We start from the raw sequence: 22,452 nt of genomic DNA on the forward strand, positions 1-22,452 counted from the left end.
GGCCGCACCCCTGCGGCATTGCCTCTCTCGACCAGCAGGTGGCAGGGCCGAGAGCACCAGGGGCTATAGCCCGTCCCCGCCGGCCGACGACGCCGCCGGCCGACCCCACCTTCTGGACCCCACCTTCTGGACCGGAGGGCTGGGGGGAAGGGGGCAGCACAGGAAGACCTACGAGGGGAGGAAAGGGAAGAGCTACGGAGGACACATGGCTTGTTTTTGACTTTGGTTTATTTAAAAAACAAAAAGCCAAAAAAAAAAAAAAACAACTTTATATACAAAGTCAAACTGAAACCACGGATTATGGAAAGAGGCAAGACTTATGGGGGAACAGGGAAAAAGGCTGGGCCAGAGCCAATACCACATTCGGAACACGGGGAGGTGCTGGTTTCTTCTGCAAGTCTGGGGTGGCTGGAAGCCAGTGCTTTCTGGCAGACACAGCCCACCACCAAGAGTTCGCTAGCACAGGCCGTTCCTGTGATGGCCGAGGGGACCCTCCCCCAAGAACCTGCTCCTGTGCCTAGCAGGATCTGTGCCACCCAGAGGAAGGGCTCTTACCCCCCGCCAGATTCCACGGCTGTTTCTTCAGTTTATTGGCATCAGACCTTAGGACAAACTTGAAAAGCCTTTTCCTCCCCTGTCTTATTCTAAACCGGAAGAGGACAGGAGAAAGTCAGCACAAGACTAAAGGGCCCCAGGAGAAATCCCAAGGTGGAGGGCGAAATGACATTCGAGGGGTGCAGAAGGTGTTGGATTTAGTTGTCAAGTGGAACCGGGGTTCCCCACTCATCCGTCCCACATAGCACAGACCCCCACCCTGACGGCCTGAGTTCCTCTACGGAGGCTGAGCACAGGGGTCAGCCACCCCCGCCTACGGCTCCCAGGGCCTGCGCCAGCTTCTCTGCGCAACCAGAAGGGCTCTGACGTCAGCAGGCTCCATCGCTGGCCTCACAGGAGGGCAGCTCCCGCGCCAGGCCCCTCAGTTGCTAGGTGCTGGCTCCTCCTTCTCTACCCAGCTGTCCGCCTAGAACGAGAATGAGGACTCGAGGAGGAAGGGCCAAGATGGGACGCCCAGCAACGCTCCCCGCCAGCAGACCAGGCTGCCGCCTCAGTGAACCTGGGCGGGCACGGGGGACGGGCAACGGGGGGCGGCCAGCTCTCCCGGGGGAGGCCCACCTTCTCAACCATCCGCTGCACCTCCAGCTGCAGGGGGGTCAGGCGCCTCCGGAACTCCTGGAGCAGCCGCTGCAGCTGGTTCTTCTGGCGCTCGGCCGCCCGGGCCGCCTCCTCGGCCTCGGCCAGCCGGCTCCGCAGCTCCTGCATTTCCGCCGCCAGGGTTTTGTTGGTGGCCTCCGTGGCCGAGAACCGGTTATGGCTCTCCTCTGGTGGGGGGAAATGGCAGAAAGACTGCTGCTAAATTAAGCATCACGGCCCAGGGCAAGAGGCCTGAAGCGTGAGGAGCAGGATCCCTCTCAGTCTCCACATACACACGCCTGTGCGCCCTTGCTGGGTCGGGGCCCTGCGGCCACAGGCCACTCACCCAGCTTCAGTTCCAGTGTGTGAATCTTGTTCTCCAGGTAGAGCCGCCCGCTGTCCTGCTGCTCTGCACGCTGCAGCAGGTTCCCCACGTTGATCAGGCTGCCATTGTGGGACACCAGGCCTTTGTGTTCCATGGGGGCAGCGCCTGGCTTCGCGCTTTTCCCCGAAGGAGGTAGCAGGTCCAGGTTTCCTGGAAGGGGCCATGAAGCAGGTTTAAGGAAAGGGTCTCCAGAGGAGAGAGCAGCAGGGCCCGCCCGTCCTCCCTAGAAGGCAGCAGGGCAGCAGAACGCACCAAAGAGCACCTCCTCGGGCAGCCCGCCGTCTGTGCCCTCCTGGCGGCTGTACTGAAGGCTCCGGTACTGGCAGATGTTCTGCGTCACCACCCTGCTGACCAGCTGTTTGGCCTAGAGAACACCCCCACCCGAGATAGCCCCTGATGAGAAGGCGCAAGCCCCTGCCTGTGACCCGCGAGCACCTGGAAGCACAGCAGCCCGAGCCACGCACAGCAGTCCAGTGCGCACATGGCCGTCAGGGGAGGCGGGCTCCGAAGGGACTCGGGGGGTGGGAAGACAGGCACCTGCTCTGCACTGAGCCGGAGCCCAAGGGTGAGCAGGATCCTCTCTAAGTCTCGCCGGTGCAAGTAGCCACACCAGTTGGCATCAAAGAAGACAAAAGCAAGAAGACAGTCCAAAGGGAGCACAGCAGAGGGGTCCAGCTCCTTGGGCTGCAAGAGAAACAAGGATGAACAAGATTTACAAAGAGTTCTCTCAACGGCAAAATCACGCCGGAGGCAGCCCTCTGAGAAACAAGCAGACACAATCACTCCCGGGCAGCCCTTCCCGCTGGAGACAGGACCCCGGGCCACTGCCGCACCAGGGGCTGTCCCACACCCGGAGGAGCTGAGTGCGCGCCTGCATCGGGTACCTCACTCGGACGCACCCAGGTGGAGACACTTAGGTGTCCCGGATCCTACAGAAGTGCCCCTCTGTGAGCCAAGGACCACACTCTGTCTTTTGTCAGTCAGAGGGCACCAGAAGCCCTACGGTCAAGTCTCCCTCTCCCAGCGCCCAGTTGGAGACCTGGCCCGGCTTCACTGTCGCGGGGCGGGGGCGGCAGGAAAGAGGTCTCACCATGTCCTGAAGGGAAGAGAACTCCATCTCTGATTGGTTCGAGGCAACCGACCGGACCTCCGAATCCTCTAGCTTGGCTCCTGCTACAGGAAGCCTGAGATGAGCATGCAGCAGGGACTCCCCCAGGGCCCAGACCCACAGTGGTGACAGGAGAGCACCAGCTGCAGAGCCGGGCGGCCGCTGCGTGAGACCAACACGTACCGAACTCCTCTTCGCCGTCGTCCCTCAGGAGCAGCAGCTCCGGGTCAAGGGCCATCTCACACAGGTCCTCGGATGCCTCACCCCGGGGTTTCTCTTCTTCCTCTCCTCCAGAAGACGGAGGTTTGGGCAAAAGGCCATCTTCCTTCTAGAAGCAAACCAAGATGAGAACGGACACCTGTAACTGCTAACAATGGTAAGTTCCAACATGTGCGCACCGACCGTGCTCGGGCACCGCGGTAAGGGTTCTGTCTACACGGTCTCATTTGCCGCGTTCCGTGGCGTGGGGTTCAGAGCGAACTAAGGGCGATTCCCAGGCACCTGAGCTTCTCTTCAGGCATCAATCTGAGTCCCGTCAGAGATTACATTTACTCGATGGTGTTCGGGTAAGAGAGACCCACGTGCTTTGCAAAGGTTAAGAAAACGCAGCGTTCTAATTAACCACCAAGTTGCCAAAACACCTGTCCTCACGACTTGGCGCTGTCGGCCACGCTTCCAGGCCCCTTCCCCTCTCCTCGCACACCACCTCCTAGCTGTGCGGCTGTGTGGCAGGGGGACGAGGTGCATGCAGGCAGTGAGAGGAGCCCCGCGGGGCCCCCAGCGGCGCCCGGATCCACTCGGCACCCCCGCGTGCAGCCCCAGTGCCCATGCGGCAGCAGAGGTACTCACCGGCGGGGCGTCTGACTCGGCAGCTGTGCCCTCACTCTGTACCTCATCCTTGGGCTCCTTGGCAGCCTCTTCCTTGACTGTTTCTTCTTCCTTGGCCGCCTCCTCCTTCTCAGGTTCAGGCGGGGCTGCCACCTTTTCAGGAAGGCTCAGCAGCATCTTATAAATCCTATAGCCAAAATCCCTCTGCAGCATCTCCAGAAACAGCTCGGCCAACACCATCACCTTATGGAAGAGGCAGCAGCGGTCCGTGAGCATCAGGAAAAAGGGAATGTTCCAAGCCCTGCCATCCCACACACCCTACCGTACAGCCTCCCCAGACTCCTACACCTACTTCAAAAGAGATCCTTTCTTTTGGCCTCCGGTCCTCCACAATGCTATGGAGGGACAGGCTGACACAGCCAGGGCGCGCCAGGACGGCAGGCTCTAGAGGGGGTGGAGGGGCCTCTGGGAGATCAGTGTCCATATCCTGCTGTGCGGTGGCCTCTGGATTCTCTGCGTTCTGTTTAGAGGTGTCTGCTCCTAGCTCTGATGCGTCAGCTGCCTGGTGCGGAGGCTCTGCTTCCTGTGACAGAAGCCAGAGCTGTGACCGCCTGGGTCCGCAGCTCGGGGCACCCGCTCTGCCAGCTGGTCTGTAAGGCTCAGCCTTACCCCGCACACCTCTCGGGGAGGGGGAGCTGCCTCTGCAGCTTTCTGCTGGCACAGGGCCTCCCACTCTTCCAAAGTAGGCATGACGGTCCAGACGTCTGGCAGGTACACCACCACGGTCTGCAGCCGCCTCGCGGGGCCCGGCTGCAGGTACTGGAACTCCGCAAAGCGCCACCTGCTCACAGCGAAAGGAAAAAGTACCGACCCACAACCTTCGCAAGCAGGGGCTTCAGTTTCCAATCAACATTTAATGAGCACATACTACACACGCAGCTTTGAAAATACGAAACCAAGTCCTCGAGAAATGGTCCATCAATGGGCCGTGAGTAAGCAGACAGTGACTATCTAGGGTGCTCCCAGCACCAAGGACCACTAAATGCGGCTGGGCGATCACAGGGGACGAGCCTTGGAGAGTCGGCTGGCCCTCAACACCCATACACATCCCTACTCGTGCTCATGACCAAGACGACCGTCTACGAGGGCTGGAGGGAGGGATGAGGTAGGACCAGGGAAGAGAAGAGCACTAACAGGTCAGAAAGGCACAGGAACTCAGCCTCCTAAACAGTCTTGCCGATACAACGGGCCACACACAGACAAGCCTGGGGCAGCCACTCACCACTTCGTGCAGGCGCTCAAGTCAATGCCAGTCTGGGCTTGCGCACAGCGGATGGCAGTGCGAACTAGCACCTGCGGGTCGCCCTTGGGGTCGAGGCCATCCAGAGAGGGAGACCACTCACCCCCAACCAGCACTGCCTCCTCTTCTTTCCGGCTCAGCAAAAACTGCAAAAATGGATCCAAGATAAACAAAAAAAACAATTCCCTGGAACTCTCACCACGAGGCGGCCTACTACCCCTGGGGAATGAAAGCAGCAGGATGTGGTGAAGAGTCCACCACGCAGGGTCGGAAGCAGGGCAGGGTGGATCTGTCTACCCATGAACGGGATCTAGCCATATAACTTTTTCTGACAAGAACATCCTGAGTCATGCTGTCCTTCTGGTGAAATAAGTGATATTCCAGCTCGGGGCTCCTTGCTTCTACGAGCTCACAAACAGGAGCCAAGCTGCTGAAAACCTGACAGGGCCTGGCCATCCATCATCCACGACTGCCTCCTGCCTCATGGACTCCAGCTCTTACCTTAATCTGCTTCAGAGGATGTTCCGGCGTCTCCCTCGGCTCGGCCAGGTCATCCACAAAGAGCATGCAACAACGATACAACTCCTCCAGGCCCGGGGAAGAGAGCAGCAGTACCTGTGCAAGGGTGGCGTGAAGGACATGCTCGAGAGCTTCCTCAGCCTCCAACCACAGAACAAGGGGGCAGGACCCCAGCCCACTCACCTTGGAACTGTAAGCAGGGTCACTGTCTGCAGGGATGGGCTCAGCACCAGCATCTGGAGCTGGCTCCTTCTCAGAAGATACCTGGATGCGGCTTGGAGGATGGAGGGAAAAGGGCTGGCTCAGAGGGAAGGCTGACAGCCAGCTCAGACACACAGCCAGAAAATCGGAGGGAACCAGGAGGCTGCGGTAGCGGCGCTGGAGCTCTAAGAAGTCACAGTTGGGGCTGGAGAAGGAAAGCAAGGGGATCCAGACTGAGCAAAGACTAAATTATTTTTAAAAATGGAACCATGAAAGACTTGGGGAAAAAAGGGCAAATTATTTTCTAATCTGGGAAAGAAGACATCTCTGAAAAGAAAAAGATGAGATTTGACCACTAAAATGTTTCCGCTCCTAATGGCAAAGTCGAACTGGGAAAGAAAAAAACAGAAAGACATTTGCAATATGTGACAGCTAAGGCTCACTGTCTTGATCGAAAGAGGAGCCCACAAATTACTAACAGGTTCACAAGAAGGTTCACAAGTCTGAGAGAAAACTGGGAAACGGACATCAACAGGTACTTACCAGAAAAAGAAAGGAGACTTAAAAGCCCCTGAACCTATGCTCAGTCTCACTTATCATTAAAGAAATGCTAATCGGAATATCACTTTTCGCCTAAGAGACTGACGAGGATCAAAAAGTTTGGTAACACAGCGCTGGCAGCAACATGGGGAAACAAGACTTCAGGCCCCGTGGGCGAGAAGGGAAACCGACACAGCCTCTTAGAGAGAACTGGCGATGGATGTCCAAGTTTAAAATGAGACCCTTGGAGCCAGCTACCCCATTTCTAGGAACTGCCCTCAGTAAACTACTAGCACCTGTCCACAAAGATGTCTGTAGGCATGTGTATGACAATACTTAGGATGATGAAAACGTGGAAACAGAGAACTGGTGAAATAAACGGTCTATCCATTCAGTGGAATACTGTGTAGGTGCTGAAAAGAATGAGATCAATCTAACCACGCTGACATGGAATAAATTCTAAGACACAATGAGTGAAAAAGCAAAATACCAAACAGTACGTACATACAAGAGGCATCCATAGATGTTCAAAAAGACAGCTGTGTGTGTGGCTAACTGGCAGCAGTCACACTCTGACTGATGGGAGGAGGCTCTACGTGCACCCCTCTCGTGATGTGGGGGCCACACTGTCCTGTGAGGAGACGAACCTTGGGAGGCAGGTGGGTCAGCAGGGAACACAGGAGAGGCCCTGCCCGGCCCCGCAGAGAGGAACCAATGAGGCAGGAAGGGCAGTGACAGCCCTCTTTCCCTTCCACCTCAAGGAAGAGGTGCCGAGAGGCTGCCTCCTCACCTCAGTTTGAGCTTAGGTGAACTTTGCTACTGGGGCAGTGGCCGGAGCCCTGCCTCTGCACTGCCGGATAGAATCTGGAATCACTCATCTGCCTTAGTCAATCAGTTCCTAAGTGCGATAGGTAAGCTTGTGGGCCAGAGTCCTCCCACGCACTAGAGCGCTCTAAAAATGATTCTGAAGTCCCCTGGAAAACAAGTCTCAAGGTGCCTATGATCCATACTTTCTACCTGAATTAGAAATGGTATTGGGTACCTGGATTTTGATGGGTAAGCCTTAACGATAGCCTGGCATAATTATTTCTGGTGATCAAATCACAAAAGTTCTATCAGGGCACCCCTGTCAGTGGTGCTATGCTGGTCAAAATCTGAGATTTAGAAATTAAAAAACTGTCACATTAAGAAACAAACAAATAGGCCCTAGGCACATGACCCCGCACACACACTCCTACTCTTGCACAGACTGTACCTCATTTACATAAGAAACTGTTACCAGCTGCAAGCCTCGCCCCCCCACCCCAGCCTCATCACTCACCTGTCCACAGTATAGGGAGTGAGATGGACCCGGTAAGGAGGCAGGTCATGCCTTGGTTTCTTAGCACCCCAAGGCTCTCCACCAGCCCGCTGTTTGCGTTTCTTGGAGTCATAGTCATCGCTGGAGGTTGATCCATCACCAGAAGGAAGAAACCACACTGTTACGTTAAGATTCAATACATACTGGCCTAAAAGAACTGGAAACCATCTGATTCCCCAACACCAAAGAAATGGATAAAGAAGCCACCATTAGCAGCCATATAACACATTATTATAAAATTATTTAAATGGATATTTAAATACTCGTAACAGAAAACCACCCATCGTGAGCAAAGGACTAGTACACGATAGTATCTATACAGTAGTGCCTCAACTGTGCAAAAAAGCTTTAAAAGACTAAGAAGAAATGAAGTATTGGGCACCTGGCTGGCTCAGTCGGTGGAGCATGTGACTCTTGATCTCAGGGTTGTGAGTTCGAGCCCCACGTTGGGTGCAGATAATACTTTAAAAAAAAAAAATCTTAAAAAAAAAAGGAAAGAAAGAACTAATGAGGGGCGCCTGGGTGGCTCAATCGTTAAGAGTCTGCTTTCGGCTCAGGTCATGATCCCAGGGTCCTGGGACCGAGCCCCGCATCGGGCTGTCTGCTCAGCGGGGAGCCTGCTTCTCCCTCTCCCACTCCCCCTGCTTGTGTTCCCTCTCTCACTGTGTCTCTGTCAAATAAATAAATAAATAAAATCTTAAAAAAAAAAAAATTAATGATGGATGCCTCTCACTGGTAGAGCTTATGAATAATTTTCTTTTTTGTATTTTTCTGAACTTTAAAAATTATAGCTAACATGTAATTTTTTGAAATGAGAAAAGATTTTAACTGATTTTTAACATAAGACACATATATGGTACCATGCAAAGGATTCTATAAACGAAGTTTTATTAAGAGACAGTTCTCATAACAAACCCTTAGCAATACGAATTAAAGTCATAAAAACACTCAAACTCTTTGATCCAATAATTCCACTCTTGAAAATATTATCCCAAGGAAGTTAATTCAAAAGAAAAACGGAGATTATAAATAGTGAAAAAAATTCAAGCCGAGAGAGTAAGAAAACCACATTCATATCCAGTAATACCTGAGCTTTTGTAGTAAACAAGTAATAATAATCATACAGCCATTAAAACAATCATGAGGATTACACTGCAATATGGAAAAAATGTTTCATCACTTTAATCACAGCGTATAAAAACAATCTGGACTCTAAAGTTAAAATTTAAAAAAATTAAAATTAAATAAAACTATAAAAAGCATGCTCATATATAAAGACCACAAACGAACACAGACCAAAAAAAAGTAGAAGTAATTTCTCTTTTCAAAATTATTTTCTAAAGGTCTTTAAGAATGGTTACCTTTAAAGGGAAAGAAGGAATGACACATTTTTATAGTATTTTAACGCTACATAATAGCATGTGCTACTTCATATGTTTCTATAACAAATTACTTATGATGGTATCACCATGTTATGAGTTCCATAAGTAAAAACAGAAAAGAAAAACCTCCAGACCATTATAAAACGCCAGACTGTTAAGAGAAAACTCCCATGTCTCACAAGAGAAATAAAATCACCTGTCCGTTCTTCTGGCCCAGGTATGGCACTGACTGCAGTCTATTAACCAGAAGGCCTCTGCCCTTCCCTTCAGACCCGCCTGCCCCATTTCCCTTGTCATTCCAGCCCTGGGCATCTAAGTTCATTACATTCAACACAAAGTTTTTCATCTTTCTCTATCTGCCTGGCCCATTTCCCAGCTTATTAGCATCTCCATCCAAAGGCTGCCTTCCACTCTCGCCTTTCCGGGATGTCGGCGCTTCCACGCTCCTAACAGTCATTCTGACAGCTCTCTTCAGCTCGCCCACGACTGGAGCGAACTCTTCAGTAAATGCTGTCCACCCCTAGTGACAGTGGATATCCCACTGAATCCTGGAATTCAATGGCCAGTTTTCTCTCCTTATTGTAAATCGTCAGGAACGCATGAAAAAGCAGTACCAGTGGGAGACATCTCAGGAGCCTCAGCAGGATACTGAGACAGCATCCCACTGGATACGCCTGTCCAAAAACCTCAGTAGTTCAGTACTGGCAGTCCAACAGGGACACTGTTACCTCCATCCCAAAACCTGAAATTTAAAATAAAATTTGGCTTCCAGCCAAAACGCTCAAGTAGCTTGACTCCTTTGTAAATTGTTGTTCTCCCAGAGTGACCTAACTCCTACTGCCCCCTTTCCTACTTCGCAGCTTCTCTGTACTGACTGATGGTGGTACCGCCCTGCCAGTGGTAATGTCTCCTTTCTCTAGAAGCCATGACACCGAAGCATTATGGCAAAAGTAACATAACACAGGCCTTGCCCAGGGCTTGGCATGTCCAGGACAATCAAATGCACGTGGACTGTACAGAAAGACTAAATATGAACCTAAAGCAGAAAGTCAATAGCAACCTTGATCTCTACCCCGGCTACACTATCCCTCAGGGCACTTGCTGTGATTTGGTGATGATGCCTTTAATAAACTCATAGGATGTGAGAGATGGAAAGTCCTTGGAAACTGAAGACCAGGAAGATGCACAGGACAAGGGGTGTAGGCGTATGCAAAATACTTACCGGTGACTTGAGAACAGGACAAGGTGTTTCAAGTAATGGAGGCATGGTGGAAAACAATCCTAGACCACAGAACCATTCTCCTAGTTAGAATTCATAATGACCTAGCCCAACGGAACAAACACTAGCTTCAGCACACTAGCTGCGTCCCTTTGCCTAAACTTTTTCTCGGAGTTACTCCATGGTCCTTTTAAGAGTTCACACTAGATTTCATTCTCAGCCCTTATCATGTAATAATCTACTGGCATCTGGGAATAGGAGATTGTTTCCTTACCAGTACAGTTCTCACTTCAAAAAAGAACTTGAACATGAGAGAATTTTCTAGTGATGGAAATGTTTTAGATCTTAATCGGGGTGAGGGTTATGTGGATTTTTCCAAGTCAAAATTGTCCGGTTGAGATTTGTGCATTTCAACCTATACATTTGTGATAAAATTTTTAATCTTAAAAAAAACAAAACCAGCAAGTACCAGGCAGGGGGCAGATGGAGACAGAGATGAAAAAGAATGGAAGATGTAGATACTTGTTGAAGCTGGGGAGTGGGTATATGAGGGTTTGTCATCCTTTTCTGTTTGCTTTTGCTTATATTTGCAATTTTCCCTAATAAAAAATTAAAATGAGGATCAACAGAAGAACTAAAACGAGTCTTAAGCAAACTAATCGAGAGCTTAACTCTAAGAATATAAGCAAAACCTTTTAGGGAGAGTAAGGCAAGAGAAGGAACACATGAGCTGGAGAGAATAGGCAGCATGCTCCCAGCAGTCCCCAAAGCTCACAGATGATACAGGATGGCCTAGAACACCCCCAAAGTCCCAAATCCACCATGCTGGCTACATATGGGCCATGAAGCTATCTACGTGTTCTCGGCACGGGCCTGGACTTCTGGGCAGAGTGAAAACTACAGATTCTAACACTACACTCATGTGTACAGTGCATATAAAGAAACATTTTAGGGGAGCCTGGGTGGCTCAGTCTGCCTTCGGCTCAGGTCATGATCCCAGGGTCCTGGGATCCAGCCCCACATCGGGCTCCCTGCTCAGCGGGAAGCCTGCTTCTTCCTCTCCCACTTCCCCTGCTGGTGTTCCCTCTCTCATTGTCTCTGTCAAGTAAATAAACAAAATCTTAAAAAAAAAAAAACAAAAACACTCCATATTAGTAATTAAAACAAACACTGCAAAGTTTCATTTTTTTGGACAATTACTATTTCTGGATAGTTTGATTTTTGGCATCTCAGTCTTAAAGACTAGAAATAAAACGGAAAATTATAAATTTCAATATGGTATTTTGAAAGACGAACTATGTCAAATCCCTGCTTGCTGAACCAGTTTATAAAGTTCTAATATTTACATACACATCTCAGTGCGTCGGCCTATTTCAGGGGAAAGGGCCCAGGATCTAACTGCAGAAAGAATGTTAGTGTAACAGGTAGCAAAGAGACACTGCTCCTAGAGACAAATAAATAAAATATCTTCCTTGTTTGATCATTCTCTTACCTTCGGCCTTGATCCAATCGTCCATGAGGGCCCCGAGCAGGAAATCTGTTCAGGTGGCTCAGATGAAGTGTGTGGGATGTTTGGAAGAGACTCAGAGCTACAGAGAAGAAATGGCTGCTGACTCAAAAACCCTACATACCTGCCCAACTTCCCTGTCCCTTTCCTCCAGTGACAGCAGTACCCACTTCTATTCTGAGAGCAACAACCTGAGAGCTACAGGCCCATTCACCCCCATAAAGCCACACCCCAACATCCACGCCACTGGTACGCACGCTTCTGAGGAAAGAGTGGGGGAATCCGGTGAGGCTGGAAGATCAGCTGGGGCTGAGCTCCCAGAATCCCTTGCTTCTGGCCCAGGGCTGCCACATGGAGAAGGGGAGGTGCTGGGGACTTCAGCAGGGGCTGCAAGACAGTAACCAGGAAACTCAGGGCATCCCGTGGTCGATTTTCTCACTACCTTGGAAAGATGCAGCCCTGCCCCTTGACAAAAGTAAGGTTCTTGCCCAGCTTTCAGGGCACTGGGACTTCCCTCCCTCCCCTTTCCAATGCACACGCCGGAAAGACACATACCTGGTTGGAGAGCGTTTGCACCTTGACAGCATTCCAGGGCACTGCCTGGCCTGGGTTGTATGCAGCCTTCACCAGCACCTTCTCACCCAGCTGGGGCAGCCGGCCCTTCACCACACTGCCAGCACACAAGCCAGGAGACCCAGTCAGGAGAGAGACCCTGGCCAAGCCACCTTGACTGCCCCTAGGAGGCCCTGCCCATCAAGATTTCGCACACCTTGCATAAAAACAGCAAAGCAATGGCTTCAGAGGGGCCCCACCAGCGCAGTGACAGAATTGAATTCAACAAGCATTCAGGGGACTAACCTCAAGCCTACCTTAGCTGAAAAAAGACCTCTTCATCCACCACCCCAAAGTAGTCATGCAAGCTGGTAACAATACCAGTGAAGACCCGCTGCTTCTCCCCACCCTGTAAGAGAACAGTGCAGTTTGAAAGTAACAGAGAGCATATGTCCATGCTCCGCCGTTAGCATCTCATCTCCAGCCAAACCCCACCCAGCTTCAACAAAGTATGGCATCGAGATTCACACCAAGGAGACACACACGTATAACAGTCATAATCTACTGCAAGGAGGAGGAAGAGATCACACTGATTCTTGGGTCAGAAGCTTCTTCTAGGATTTCCAGTTCTTTAATTCCAAGAAGCACCCGAAAGATTTCCCTAGAGCCACAACTCAGGAATCCCCGGTCAGAGGTGTCTAGTCACCTCCGTCCTGGCCCAGGTCAGGAGCACCAGGAAGGATGAACACAGCGATGCAAGAATGAAAGCACCAGGCACCCATGCATGCTGTGGTAGTCTCAAGTGCTGACACTCACTAGAAAAAATGCCAACCTACCTGAAGGTGCCTGGCATTTTGGGACAGGTCTGTGGCCACGGGAGGAGTGAGCAAACCAGGAGGAGGACCCAGAAGAGATGTTGAAGCTGCACCTATGTGGACAGAGAAGCAATCTCCAGAACCTGCATCTACCATTTTGAGCACTAGAGTCAGACAGAAGGTATGGCAGACCCAAAGGGCAAAGTGACTCCAAGCAACGATCCTCCACAAGGTTTCACTTGCCACCACTGGGCCCATCTATTTTCCTATGAAACGTTGGCAGCAAATCTGCACTCCACCAGGGAAACCCCAAAAGCCACATTTTAAAAGACTAACTCCAAAGCACCTAATACCCAGTACGAGGCCAAATAGGGATAAAGGTGATCACCTGAAAAGTTGCGTCCCCCTGGAAGCGGGTTGATCCGCTGGCGCTTAAACTGGGACATTGGGAATGCTGTCCTCTTTCAGAGTCTTAGAAAAAACCTTTAATTGGAAAAGAAAGAAGTTAACAGCTCAGAGGGAAATTTTCCGTCAACCCCCAAAAAGTAACTGAGGATCTAATGAAGGTGAGGAGGTGGGTACGGAGAATGAATGGAGGAGATGGAGAGAACATGAAGAGCAGGAAATGCAAAAATTACATTGTTCCAGTTTGCCCTCACAAGTTAGTGGTGGGTGATACTGTCAAGCTATTTTAAAGAAAAGGAAACTGAAGCTCACAGAGATTGAGACGTGCCCAGGGTCACATCACCAGTTAGTGACAAAACTGAGACTCGCACCCAGGTCGCCAACAACTTAGCGCTCTTCTCACGATGCCACGCCACCCGCAGATGCTTGGGGAGAGTGGGGGATTGGAAAGGGCCCCAGTGACATTCATTCATTCAAATACATCCGCCAAAATGCTCCACGCAAGGCCCGGAAAAATGGAGGAGGCTGGTGCCGAAGAGAAGGTGTGGGCCCTCTCCCCGGAAGCCCGGCCCGTTGTTCCCCGGACAGGCTGGTGCGAAGGTAGCCCCGTGGCCCGGTCGAACGCGATTCCGGCAGCGCACCCGCCCGCCCTCCTGCTCCCGTGCTCCCTGGGCCTCGGCTCCCGCTTCAGCAGCCGCGGGCACCGGGCCTCCCGGGCCGGGCCGCGGCGGGGCCACCGTGGGAGGACGAAGGCGCGCGGTTTCTCCTCCTCCCGCCCGCCCCCAGGGCCGAGGCCGTTGCCAGGGAGACGGGACTTGCAGTCCGAAGGGGGGCTCGGCCCCTTCCGCGGCCCGTGCATCTTTGCTGCCCGGCCCTCGCAGCCCCTCGGCTGGGGAAGGGGCGAAGGGGCAGAGAGGCGGTGGGGGGCCCCCCAACCCACCTGCGGGCCAGGGCCGCGACACCGGGGGGACAAAGACACCCGGAACCACCACAGCCGCTACTGCCGCCACCACCGGAAGCGCCTCTCCGGAAGCGCGACCACTGGTCGGAAGCTGCCACTCTCCCGGATATGGTCCCTCCCTCCTCTCCACCGACTTCTCCCTTCCCCCACGCCGGCCTGTCATCCCCCTCCAACTGTGGAACGGAAGTGCGCCTTCCCCGATCGGATGCGCGTTTGGAAGCCGGGCCTCGGCGGTGTCCCCGCTTAACTGTCCCATTAGAAAAGTAGGCTTTAGAGCATTGGTTCCTGGTACAAAGACAGCAGGAACTGGACCCCTGAATAGAAGAGAGCACCTACCACCCGACACCTGGCCTCATTCTGGCCGACTCCAGGGCTGCAGCCGCAAGAGAAGCAGCCCCTCCTGCCTGAAGGAGGAGAGTGCCTGATCAGTGGCCATTTCTAGGAGACATTCCTGTCTTACTCAAGCCAATGACTTCATCCCTAGCCCGGCCCTTCCATTGACACCCCCCCCACACACACACATACACACCCGTCCCCTCCCATCCTCTGGATATCTGCAGGAGACTAAGCTTTCCCCTTTCTCAATTAGCAAAGAGCTAGGAACACTACATGCCGTAATAAATAAACCACCACAATATTTTGGTAGACATTTACAATGTTCTCAGAAACATTTCCTTTAGTTCTCACAACCCTGGAAAATAAGGTCAGGCACTAGTGCCCTAATTCTCAGTTATGAAACCTAAGACTTGAGTGAAATGACATGCTTCAAGTCTTGCCACTAATCATTGGCCGTTTGTCTGCATTAGCAACTCCAGGCCTCCTTTATCCTCTGGCCTTCCCATCATCCCTCCAGTTTGGCCTCCTTCCAACCCCATGCCGTCCCCTTCCTATTCATGTAACATTCACAATGCACTTCAAGACAGTTTAATCTCATTTTATCTTCATAATAAGACTGTGAGGTAGGTAGGGCAGGTATCATTAAACCATTTGGGAGATTAAGTAGGAAGCTATGGCTCAGAAAAGTTAAGGGATTTTTGTCAAGGTCTAAAAAGCAAGTATGTTTCTGGTTTCTGCTCTGATATGTAAAGGTTATTAGGGACCAAAGCAGCTGAAGACAGACCTTGAAGCTTACTCTGCTCTTCTCCATGTTGTCCCTGACCCTTCCATTCCAGGTCTGGTCTTCAGGGGCTCTGTTTCACAGGCAAGACACCATGCAGAGGCACCCAAGATAGTACCCCCGCCCCACCCGTCCTGGGGCTACCCACGAAGGTCTGAGAAGGAAAGCAGGACTCCAAATCAGTAACTGCCCACTGAGGAATGAAGTTCGGTTCCATCCTTTCGCAGTTACCTCACCCAGAAGACCAACCCTTTGAGTGCATGATTCCGAAGAGACAGCTGTATCCAGCCAGTTCACAACAGTGACAGACTCACAGAGATACACATATCATTTTGCACAAATACACATCTGAGACATGCTAAGCCCCAGGAGATCACCATGTCAAACACATTCCATGGACTCCTGATAAATAAGTTAGTTCACATTGACTAGGCCCAGGGATTTCTGGCAACCAGCAAGGAGCCCGGGGGCTGCCACACCTTGGGGCCTCTCAGGGAACCCGGGCTCCTCTGCCAGGCTGCCCAGAGGAGAAAGATCCAGCCCTCTCCTCAGAGAGAAGGGTGAGCATCAGCAGCTTTTCCTGGCAGTGCCCAGAAGCAGCAACAGGCAAAGGGCGAGGAAGAAGCCTTCACTGCACACACCCCCACCCAGGGTCACGTCCCTGCACCAGGAGGTCTCAGCATACAGAAAGGTTTTTTGCTCGTTGCTTCTTAACCACAAATGATGGCACAAAGGTCTTCCGGAGGGGCTGGCATGGAGGTCTTTCAGGGACGCCCCTTGACTCAATCCTGTGGAAAAGAGAAGGTAGCTTTAGGCTAGGAGGAGGAAGTGAAAGCAGCAATGGCCCCAGAGTTGATGGAACACTGTGTATCTGCCGTGGGGAGCCTGGGGACATCGACATAGTGCTTCCTAGCCCCACATTACCCCCCATCACCTACTGTGGAATCCTCTGTGGCCCAACCTTGCTCTCCCAGCAAATCTGGGAGGTGGCCTAAGGTTCAGCTGTGAGGGGTGAGGGCTTGCTGGACGGGCATGAGGGGTTTCCCATGCTCTGGTCCTGGCTCTGCCACGGACTCACCACGCAGGTAGCCTCAGGAAAGCAACTTCCTTCCCCAGTCCAGTCCCCAGCCTCCTCCCCTGTAAACGGGATGCTTTAACTGCCTTCTGTTTCTTCCTGCACCCTCTCCAAGACTATCTACGTCTCTCGGATCTCCAGGGGACCAAAAAAACACAACTGGCCCTACAATCTCAGCATCCTGGTTCATCAGGCTCCTCCTCTGCCCTCACCTAGGCTGGGCCCCAGGACTCACCTAGGGGCAGAGCCATCAGGAGGGGCAGGGGACTCAGGGTGTTTCGGGCTCCTCCAACGGATCCGGTTGAGCAGGACCTTGACCTTGTTCCAGTGGGAGAGATCCCGCTGAGCAGAGGGTGAGGGGATCACCACAGAGCTCCTCCCCACAACATGCCCCTGACCAAGCTCCCAGAGCCAGCGGGCAGCACAGGCAGGACAAGTCACCTGCTCCAATCAGGAATTCTGTCACTTTGCCAGCGTTCCTGGCCTTCACGTCGTGTACACATCCCAACCACCCCACAGCCCCGCTCCAGCCTGTCCCCTGCCTCCACACATACCCAGCACCTACCTTGTGTCCCTGGGAGGATGGAAAGATGTGAGCGGGCTCTGCGGCGGCCTCTAACAGCACAGGGGGGTTGGCACTGGGCAGCCCTACCTTTAGGGGCGTAGCTGATTTTGCCCCTTCAGAAAGAGAATCAGATTACCCAGGGCCAGAAGCAGGAAGCCACCCGTCAAGCCCAGGGCTCACGGGGTCTGCCGGGGGAGGAGGGCGGCCCTGGGCAGGTAAGACACACAGGGAAACGTGACTGCCCCTCACCTGTCTCCTGCGTCTGGCTGGGCAATCCGTGCACCTCACGGCCTGGGGCACGAGAAGGCGGCAGTGAGGGGGCCAGGGTGGGCTTCCCCGCCTCCTCCTCTTCCTCCGCTTCACGATCCTGTGCACAGGACAGACGGGCACTCGAGACCTGACTCGAGGGCTGCTTCCAGGGGTCCCAGCCCTCCTCTGCCGCCCGCACTCACCTGCCCCCCGCTGGCCTGCTGGCCCTGCGGCTCACTCCCCCATGGGGGCCTCTGGGTCTGCAGCTGCAAGTAGAGCTGCTGGAGCCTTGCCATCTGCTCCAGCACCAGGCACAGGTGTTCCAGGTAGCGGAGACCCTGCCCTGGGAGACAGGCCCAGGCTTCAGGCCCCAGGCCCCCCGCCTGTGGGACAGAGTGAGGTCGGGGGGGGGGACTTCGGAACTCAAGCAGGCTCCCATCCTAGGCAGCCAGCAGATGGGTGCAGAGGGGCCAGGGAGAGGAGGCACACGCCCCCGGGCTGGCCTCCCAGTACCCAGCCGGGCATGCTGCCAGGCCAGCCCCCATCCTGCCCACCTCCACACAGCTGGGAGTGGGCTGAGGCGAGAACAACCCGTCAATTAGCTGCAAGGAACGCCCCAGCCCCAGAGAGCTCCAAGGAGAACAAGTCAGTGAGGCCCCACCAGCCAGCAACCCACCCCTCTGTGTAAAAAGGCCATTTCCATCCCACTCTTGACCCAGCCTGAGAGCTGACACTCACCACCTCTGCTTCTTCCAGGCCTGCCTCCAGGTCAGTTTCTGCCTCAGTGGCCTCCTGTTCCCTGGCTCCAAAAAGGGGCATTTCACATTCAGGCTCGCTGGGGGGCTTCAGGGAGCGGTGGCGTTGTGACATGCTGGCAGGGGAAGACGGGAGCTGGCGGGACCGCTCCAGCACCTGCTCCAGCTTACGGTTGGCCAGAAGCCGGCCTAGGTGGGCAGGAGGCTCCTTGGAAGCAAGGGCCAGAGGCTCAGGGCTCCCTGTGGGCTCAAAGTCCAGAGAGTCCTGAGAAAGGCCCGGTGAGGTGGCCAGGAGGCTGTCCCCAACCACCATCTCCACTCCTGAGTCCCGGGAGGCCAGTTTGAGAAGTGGCTCCTGCCTCCTGAGACCTCTCAGCTGGCCATCTCCCTTCCAGGAGTCCAGCGAGCAACCTTGAGCAGCGTCCGGGATCCGTCGGTAGGTGCTGCTGACTCCAGGTACTACACAACCGTGTGCCAAGTCCTCACCAACCCCATCTGCAAGGAGAGTCAGCATCAGGCTGGGCAGGCCGCCCCTAACGCCCCCAGCGTTCCTGGCAACTAGCAGCATTCCCCGGGGAGGAGTGTCCTGGGCCGAGGTGAAGGGAGGGGACGGGCTGGACAGCCACAGCCCCGCCCAGATCTCTCCCCATCCCTGGCTGGGAGAAGTTAGCAGGGGTTCCCTTCACAAGCGGTCTTTGTTGCCGATCACAGACCCCCCACCCCGCCCCGGATTTGGGCTGTGTGGTAGGCAAAGCCATGTAGGGCATATTCACCAGCTCCTTGGATGGCCTAGCCTCCTTTGAGGGGGTTGCTGCTCTCTTCTTGTACTAAGGAGCCTATGGTCAGCCTAAGACCTCCAAGTCCTGAATGGGGAGCCTCAGTCTCTCCAACTACTCCCCACGGGGCAGTAGGACTGTGACCCCCCCACCCCCACCCTCTGGCCTCGGGGAAATGGGGAGGCACAAAGAAGGAAGCTTGGGGTCCAAACTAACATCAGGATGCAGGATGAAGTCTCTCCAGGAGCTCCTAGGGGAGGGTAATAAAAATAAGAATAGCTATAAGCACTGCGGGCTTCTGTTCTTTTAAATGAGAAATAGTGAAGATTTGGTGGAGAGTTGGAAAAAAAAAAACTTAAATGGAAACGGGGAGGGGTGTAGGAGGAGAAGCAGCGCTAGCTCCCGAGGACTGTCCCCTCTGCGCCAGGCCCTACCCACGCGCTGGGTCCCCAGCTGTAAAACTGATGCACAAACTAGTGCGGGAGAGGATGGAGGGCCGCCTCCGTCTCACCGCCGGCCACGCCGGGGAGCTGCGGGCCAAACCAGGCCCCCCCTGGCCAAGGAAGCCAGCCAGGAAGTTTCCTTCGGGAAGGGGTCGGCCGCCGCGGAGGGAGCTTTTGGACCTGCCGGCGGGGGCAAGGGCTGGGCGAAGGGTCCACACGGGGAAGTGGAGCCGGGGCGGAGTGGGGGGGGGGAATGGGATGGAGGGTGGTGGCTGGTTTAACGCCCAAACCCAGAGGGTCTCCAAAGCGCACGGCGCCATCACTCAGCCCGTCGGAAGGGAGGCTGCGAAGTCGGGCGCCCTGGGCGGGGTGTACGGGCTGGGACGGGGAGCGCAGACCGGGGCTCGGCGCGGGAGTCGGCTCCAGAGCGGCAGGCCCCGGCCGACCTGGGGGGTGGGCGACTCACCCCGGCCGCCGAGCGGCTCCACGGCGAAGACGCGCCGCCGGCCCAGCATGGCCCCGCTCCCGGCCCCGACGCAGCGCCCCGGCCGCGGCCGCAGCAGCCGGCCCCGCGATCCCGGGCCAGCGTCCCCCAGCCGCTGTTTGGCGGGCGGCTTCGCACGCGCGTCCGGCCCCGGCTGGGCGCGGCCCCGGGACCCTCGCGGCGGGGAGCGAGGGGAAGGGGGGGAGGGGCGCGCAGGTGTGCGGGCAGCGGGGGGCGGGGGCGCGCCCGGAGCGGCCGCGGGGGGCGGGGGCGGGGGCTGGGAGCCGGGGCGCGCTGGGCGCGCCGGGGAGCCGGGAAAAGGCCACGATCCGCTGTCCTTCAGGCTCCGGGCAGCCCCGCGCTCCCGCCGCCGGCCGAGGAGCGGAGACCCCCGCCTACGGACGCTGTCAGGCTCGAGGTGCGGGGTTACCCGGCACCCCCCCACTCCCGGTTCACATGCTGGTCTGCCTTCCTGCCGCCGAAATGCAGCCGGGGATGGGGGTGGAGGGTCGGCGGGGACTGGACGGGAGCGCGGAAGGAAATGGAGCCCCACGTGCTGGCTGCGGGAAGAGCGCTGACCGGGACAAGGTTGTCCCTGCGCTCCCAGCTGTGTGCCCGGGGCAAGTCACTCCGCCACTCAGAAAGCTGACGCGATGGAAGGGGGAAGTGATCCCTGTCCACATGGAAATCCTTTCCAACAACTGTAGAGCGCCTTGAGTCCTGGGCTAGATCTGAATCCCCTCCTTGTCCCATATGTCTCCCTCACCCGAGCACCCGAAAGCTGGGGCTTGGGGGTGGGGGGCTTCAGGATCTGGGGAAGTGAGCCAGGGGGACAGGGAAGCAGCCTGGAGGCGGTGGAAGCGTAAATACTTCCCTGTCCCCACCCCAACCCTCTTTTGGTCCTGGGATTCCACCATCCCTCACCCTTAAAGGCCCCCAGCCTGAAAGGAGGCTAGGAGCCCAGGCAGCTGCTGAAGGGGACACAGCCTGGTGACCAGGGGGGCTGCTGGCCTCTAAGGAAACCTCATCCTCCTGAGGAAGGTGACAGGGCTGGGAAAAATCCCAGCAGGACCCAAATCCCTTGGAGGCAGATAAGGGAGCTGGTGGACGTGCAAACTTGCACCTGAGCCTCTGGGGGAGGGGCTGGAACCAACCGGAGCCCTTGGAAGGAAGTGGCCGTTAACTGGGAGGGGAGAAAACAGTCTGCCCACCCTCTTCTGCTCCTTGCTCCTTCGGACCTTTCTGCAAACACCTTCCTTGCAGAAGAGACTTACCAGAGAGCCGCAAACTATAAGATTCTAACTGTATAATTTGGGGGAAACTGAGGCCTGTAGCCAAGGCTGGAGAAAGAATGAGAGCCTAGTGCCTGAATTACCTGCCATCTCTTAACATCTTGATTTTCAGGCTAAGCCCTTCCCTGCTAGGCAGAGGTCCTCTGGGTTGTCCCCTCCTAACCCTGTCCTCCTAGACAGCAACACCACTCCATTCCTCTTTCCCAGATGTAGACAGGGAAACAGAAGGCAGGGCCTGGCAGGAACTGCTTTATGCTTGTCCAACAGGATGTGTGGCACCAAACCCCACAGGCAGTGTCAGACCCCACCCCAGCCCTTAGGTAGGAGGGTTGGAGGGCTGGCCTATCAGGTGGCTTCCTTCCTCCAAAGTGAGAGGGTGGGGAGGTAAAGGGAGGGAACCTCTGCCAGATCTCGCCCTGAATTTGGAGAATGTGGGGCCAGATTCCAAGCAGTCTCCCTGGTGACTCTGGGGCAAGAATGCATCTGGAACAGGAAGCCCAGCCAGCAGGAATGCAGTGTCTCAGCACAAGGCTTTGTGTGGGCTCAAAAGAACCCACACCCCCACCAACACACACCCAAGCACACTCCCTTCCAGGCCACGTGCCTGTGCCTCCCCGCCATGCAGATATGCCTGAGCCCTCACGGTGATGGGGATCCCTCATGGGGGCCACACACTTCCCTCCTGTCTGCCTTCTGAAGCCCTGCCTGGAGCAGCTCTGTGACCACCGAGAGGGCTCTGTACCCCTGCATGACCACCTCCCACCCTGCCTCCTACCAGAGGAGAATCCATTCCCTTCGAGTGATTCGTGAAGGAATGGCAAGGGCGGCTCAGCCACCCCCTCGCTGCCCACCTGACAGGTGAGCGGCTGCCCTGAGTTCCTGAGACACATGGTGGCTTAGCAGAGTCATCCCTCAGGCTGAGGCAGGGATGCCCAGCTGCCCCTCAATCTCCGTGGGGAAGTCCCAGCTTCAGGAAGCACATTTCCTGCAAGCTCAGCACTGAACTAGGCCCTGTGGGAGGAAGGGCAAAGCCAAGAGGCTGGGGGCAGCTCCTGCCAGAATAGAGATGGCTGGGAGCCATGGTGACCTCCCTTGTGGCCAGGAAGGCAGCCTCTGGTGATGGAGGGGCAAAAGCCCCCCACCCCAAGCCAGAAATGCCAGATTCAGACTCCAGGTTCCACTCCCAGCCCCCTCCCCTTACCAGCTCGGAGTCCTTGGACTAGCTACTCATACTCCCTGTCCACGGGTTCTTCATTTATAGAACAAGGAGGATAACAATACCTACCTCAGAAGTGTGAGAATTAAAGCACTTAATACATCTGTGTGTTAGAATTATCTAGCCGTGTAACTTTGGGAATGTCACCTTCCCATTTCTAACTGAAGGGGGCTATGTTAGATGCTCTCTCGGGGAACTTCCAACTTG

The 22,452-nt window shown here is 54.8% G+C and overlaps 2 protein-coding genes across 7 annotated transcripts; both read right to left on the reverse strand.

The window, feature by feature from the left end:
• Positions 1–226: 226 nt before the first annotated feature.
• On the reverse strand, positions 227–14,426 carry CCAR2 (cell cycle and apoptosis regulator 2). Of its 5 annotated transcripts, none has more exons than XM_027597582.2 (21): positions 14,253–14,426; positions 13,296–13,390; positions 12,929–13,020; positions 12,410–12,501; positions 12,096–12,210; positions 11,798–11,927; positions 11,526–11,622; positions 7,394–7,513; positions 5,515–5,737; positions 5,314–5,427; positions 4,795–4,958; positions 4,182–4,353; positions 3,865–4,095; positions 3,576–3,755; positions 2,868–3,012; positions 2,667–2,749; positions 2,114–2,260; positions 1,829–1,940; positions 1,538–1,726; positions 1,174–1,379; positions 227–1,021 (listed from the first exon to the last, which is right to left on the reverse strand). In XM_027597582.2, the coding sequence occupies exons 2-21, from the start codon at positions 13,351–13,353 to the stop codon at positions 977–979; spliced, it is 2,715 nt and encodes a 904-aa protein (XP_027453383.1). In that variant the 5' UTR covers positions 13,354–13,390; positions 14,253–14,426; the 3' UTR covers positions 227–976. The 5 variants fall into 5 exon arrangements, with proteins under 5 accessions (XP_027453383.1, XP_027453380.1, XP_027453384.1 ...); XM_027597579.2 differs by having other exon boundaries at positions 2,667–2,746; positions 3,534–3,755; XM_027597583.2 differs by having other exon boundaries at positions 3,534–3,755; positions 5,515–5,605; positions 14,253–14,425.
• Positions 14,427–14,899: 473 nt separating this feature from the next.
• On the reverse strand, positions 14,900–19,849 carry C2H8orf58 (chromosome 2 C8orf58 homolog). 2 transcript variants are annotated; one of them, XM_027599165.1, is made up of 7 exons: positions 19,720–19,849; positions 18,018–18,529; positions 17,483–17,662; positions 17,280–17,397; positions 17,031–17,143; positions 16,701–16,783; positions 14,900–16,178 (listed from the first exon to the last, which is right to left on the reverse strand). In XM_027599165.1, exons 1-7 carry the CDS (start codon positions 19,766–19,768, stop codon positions 16,067–16,069), a joined length of 1,167 nt encoding a protein of 388 aa, XP_027454966.1. In that variant the 5' UTR covers positions 19,769–19,849; the 3' UTR covers positions 14,900–16,066. The 2 variants fall into 2 exon arrangements, with proteins under 2 accessions (XP_027454966.1, XP_027454965.1); XM_027599164.1 differs by having other exon boundaries at positions 16,701–16,807.
• Between the last annotated feature and the right edge of the window lie 2,603 nt (positions 19,850–22,452).

This window comes from Zalophus californianus, chromosome 2, assembly GCF_009762305.2.
Source record: "Zalophus californianus isolate mZalCal1 chromosome 2, mZalCal1.pri.v2, whole genome shotgun sequence".
Lineage (NCBI taxonomy): Eukaryota > Metazoa > Chordata > Mammalia > Carnivora > Otariidae > Zalophus > Zalophus californianus.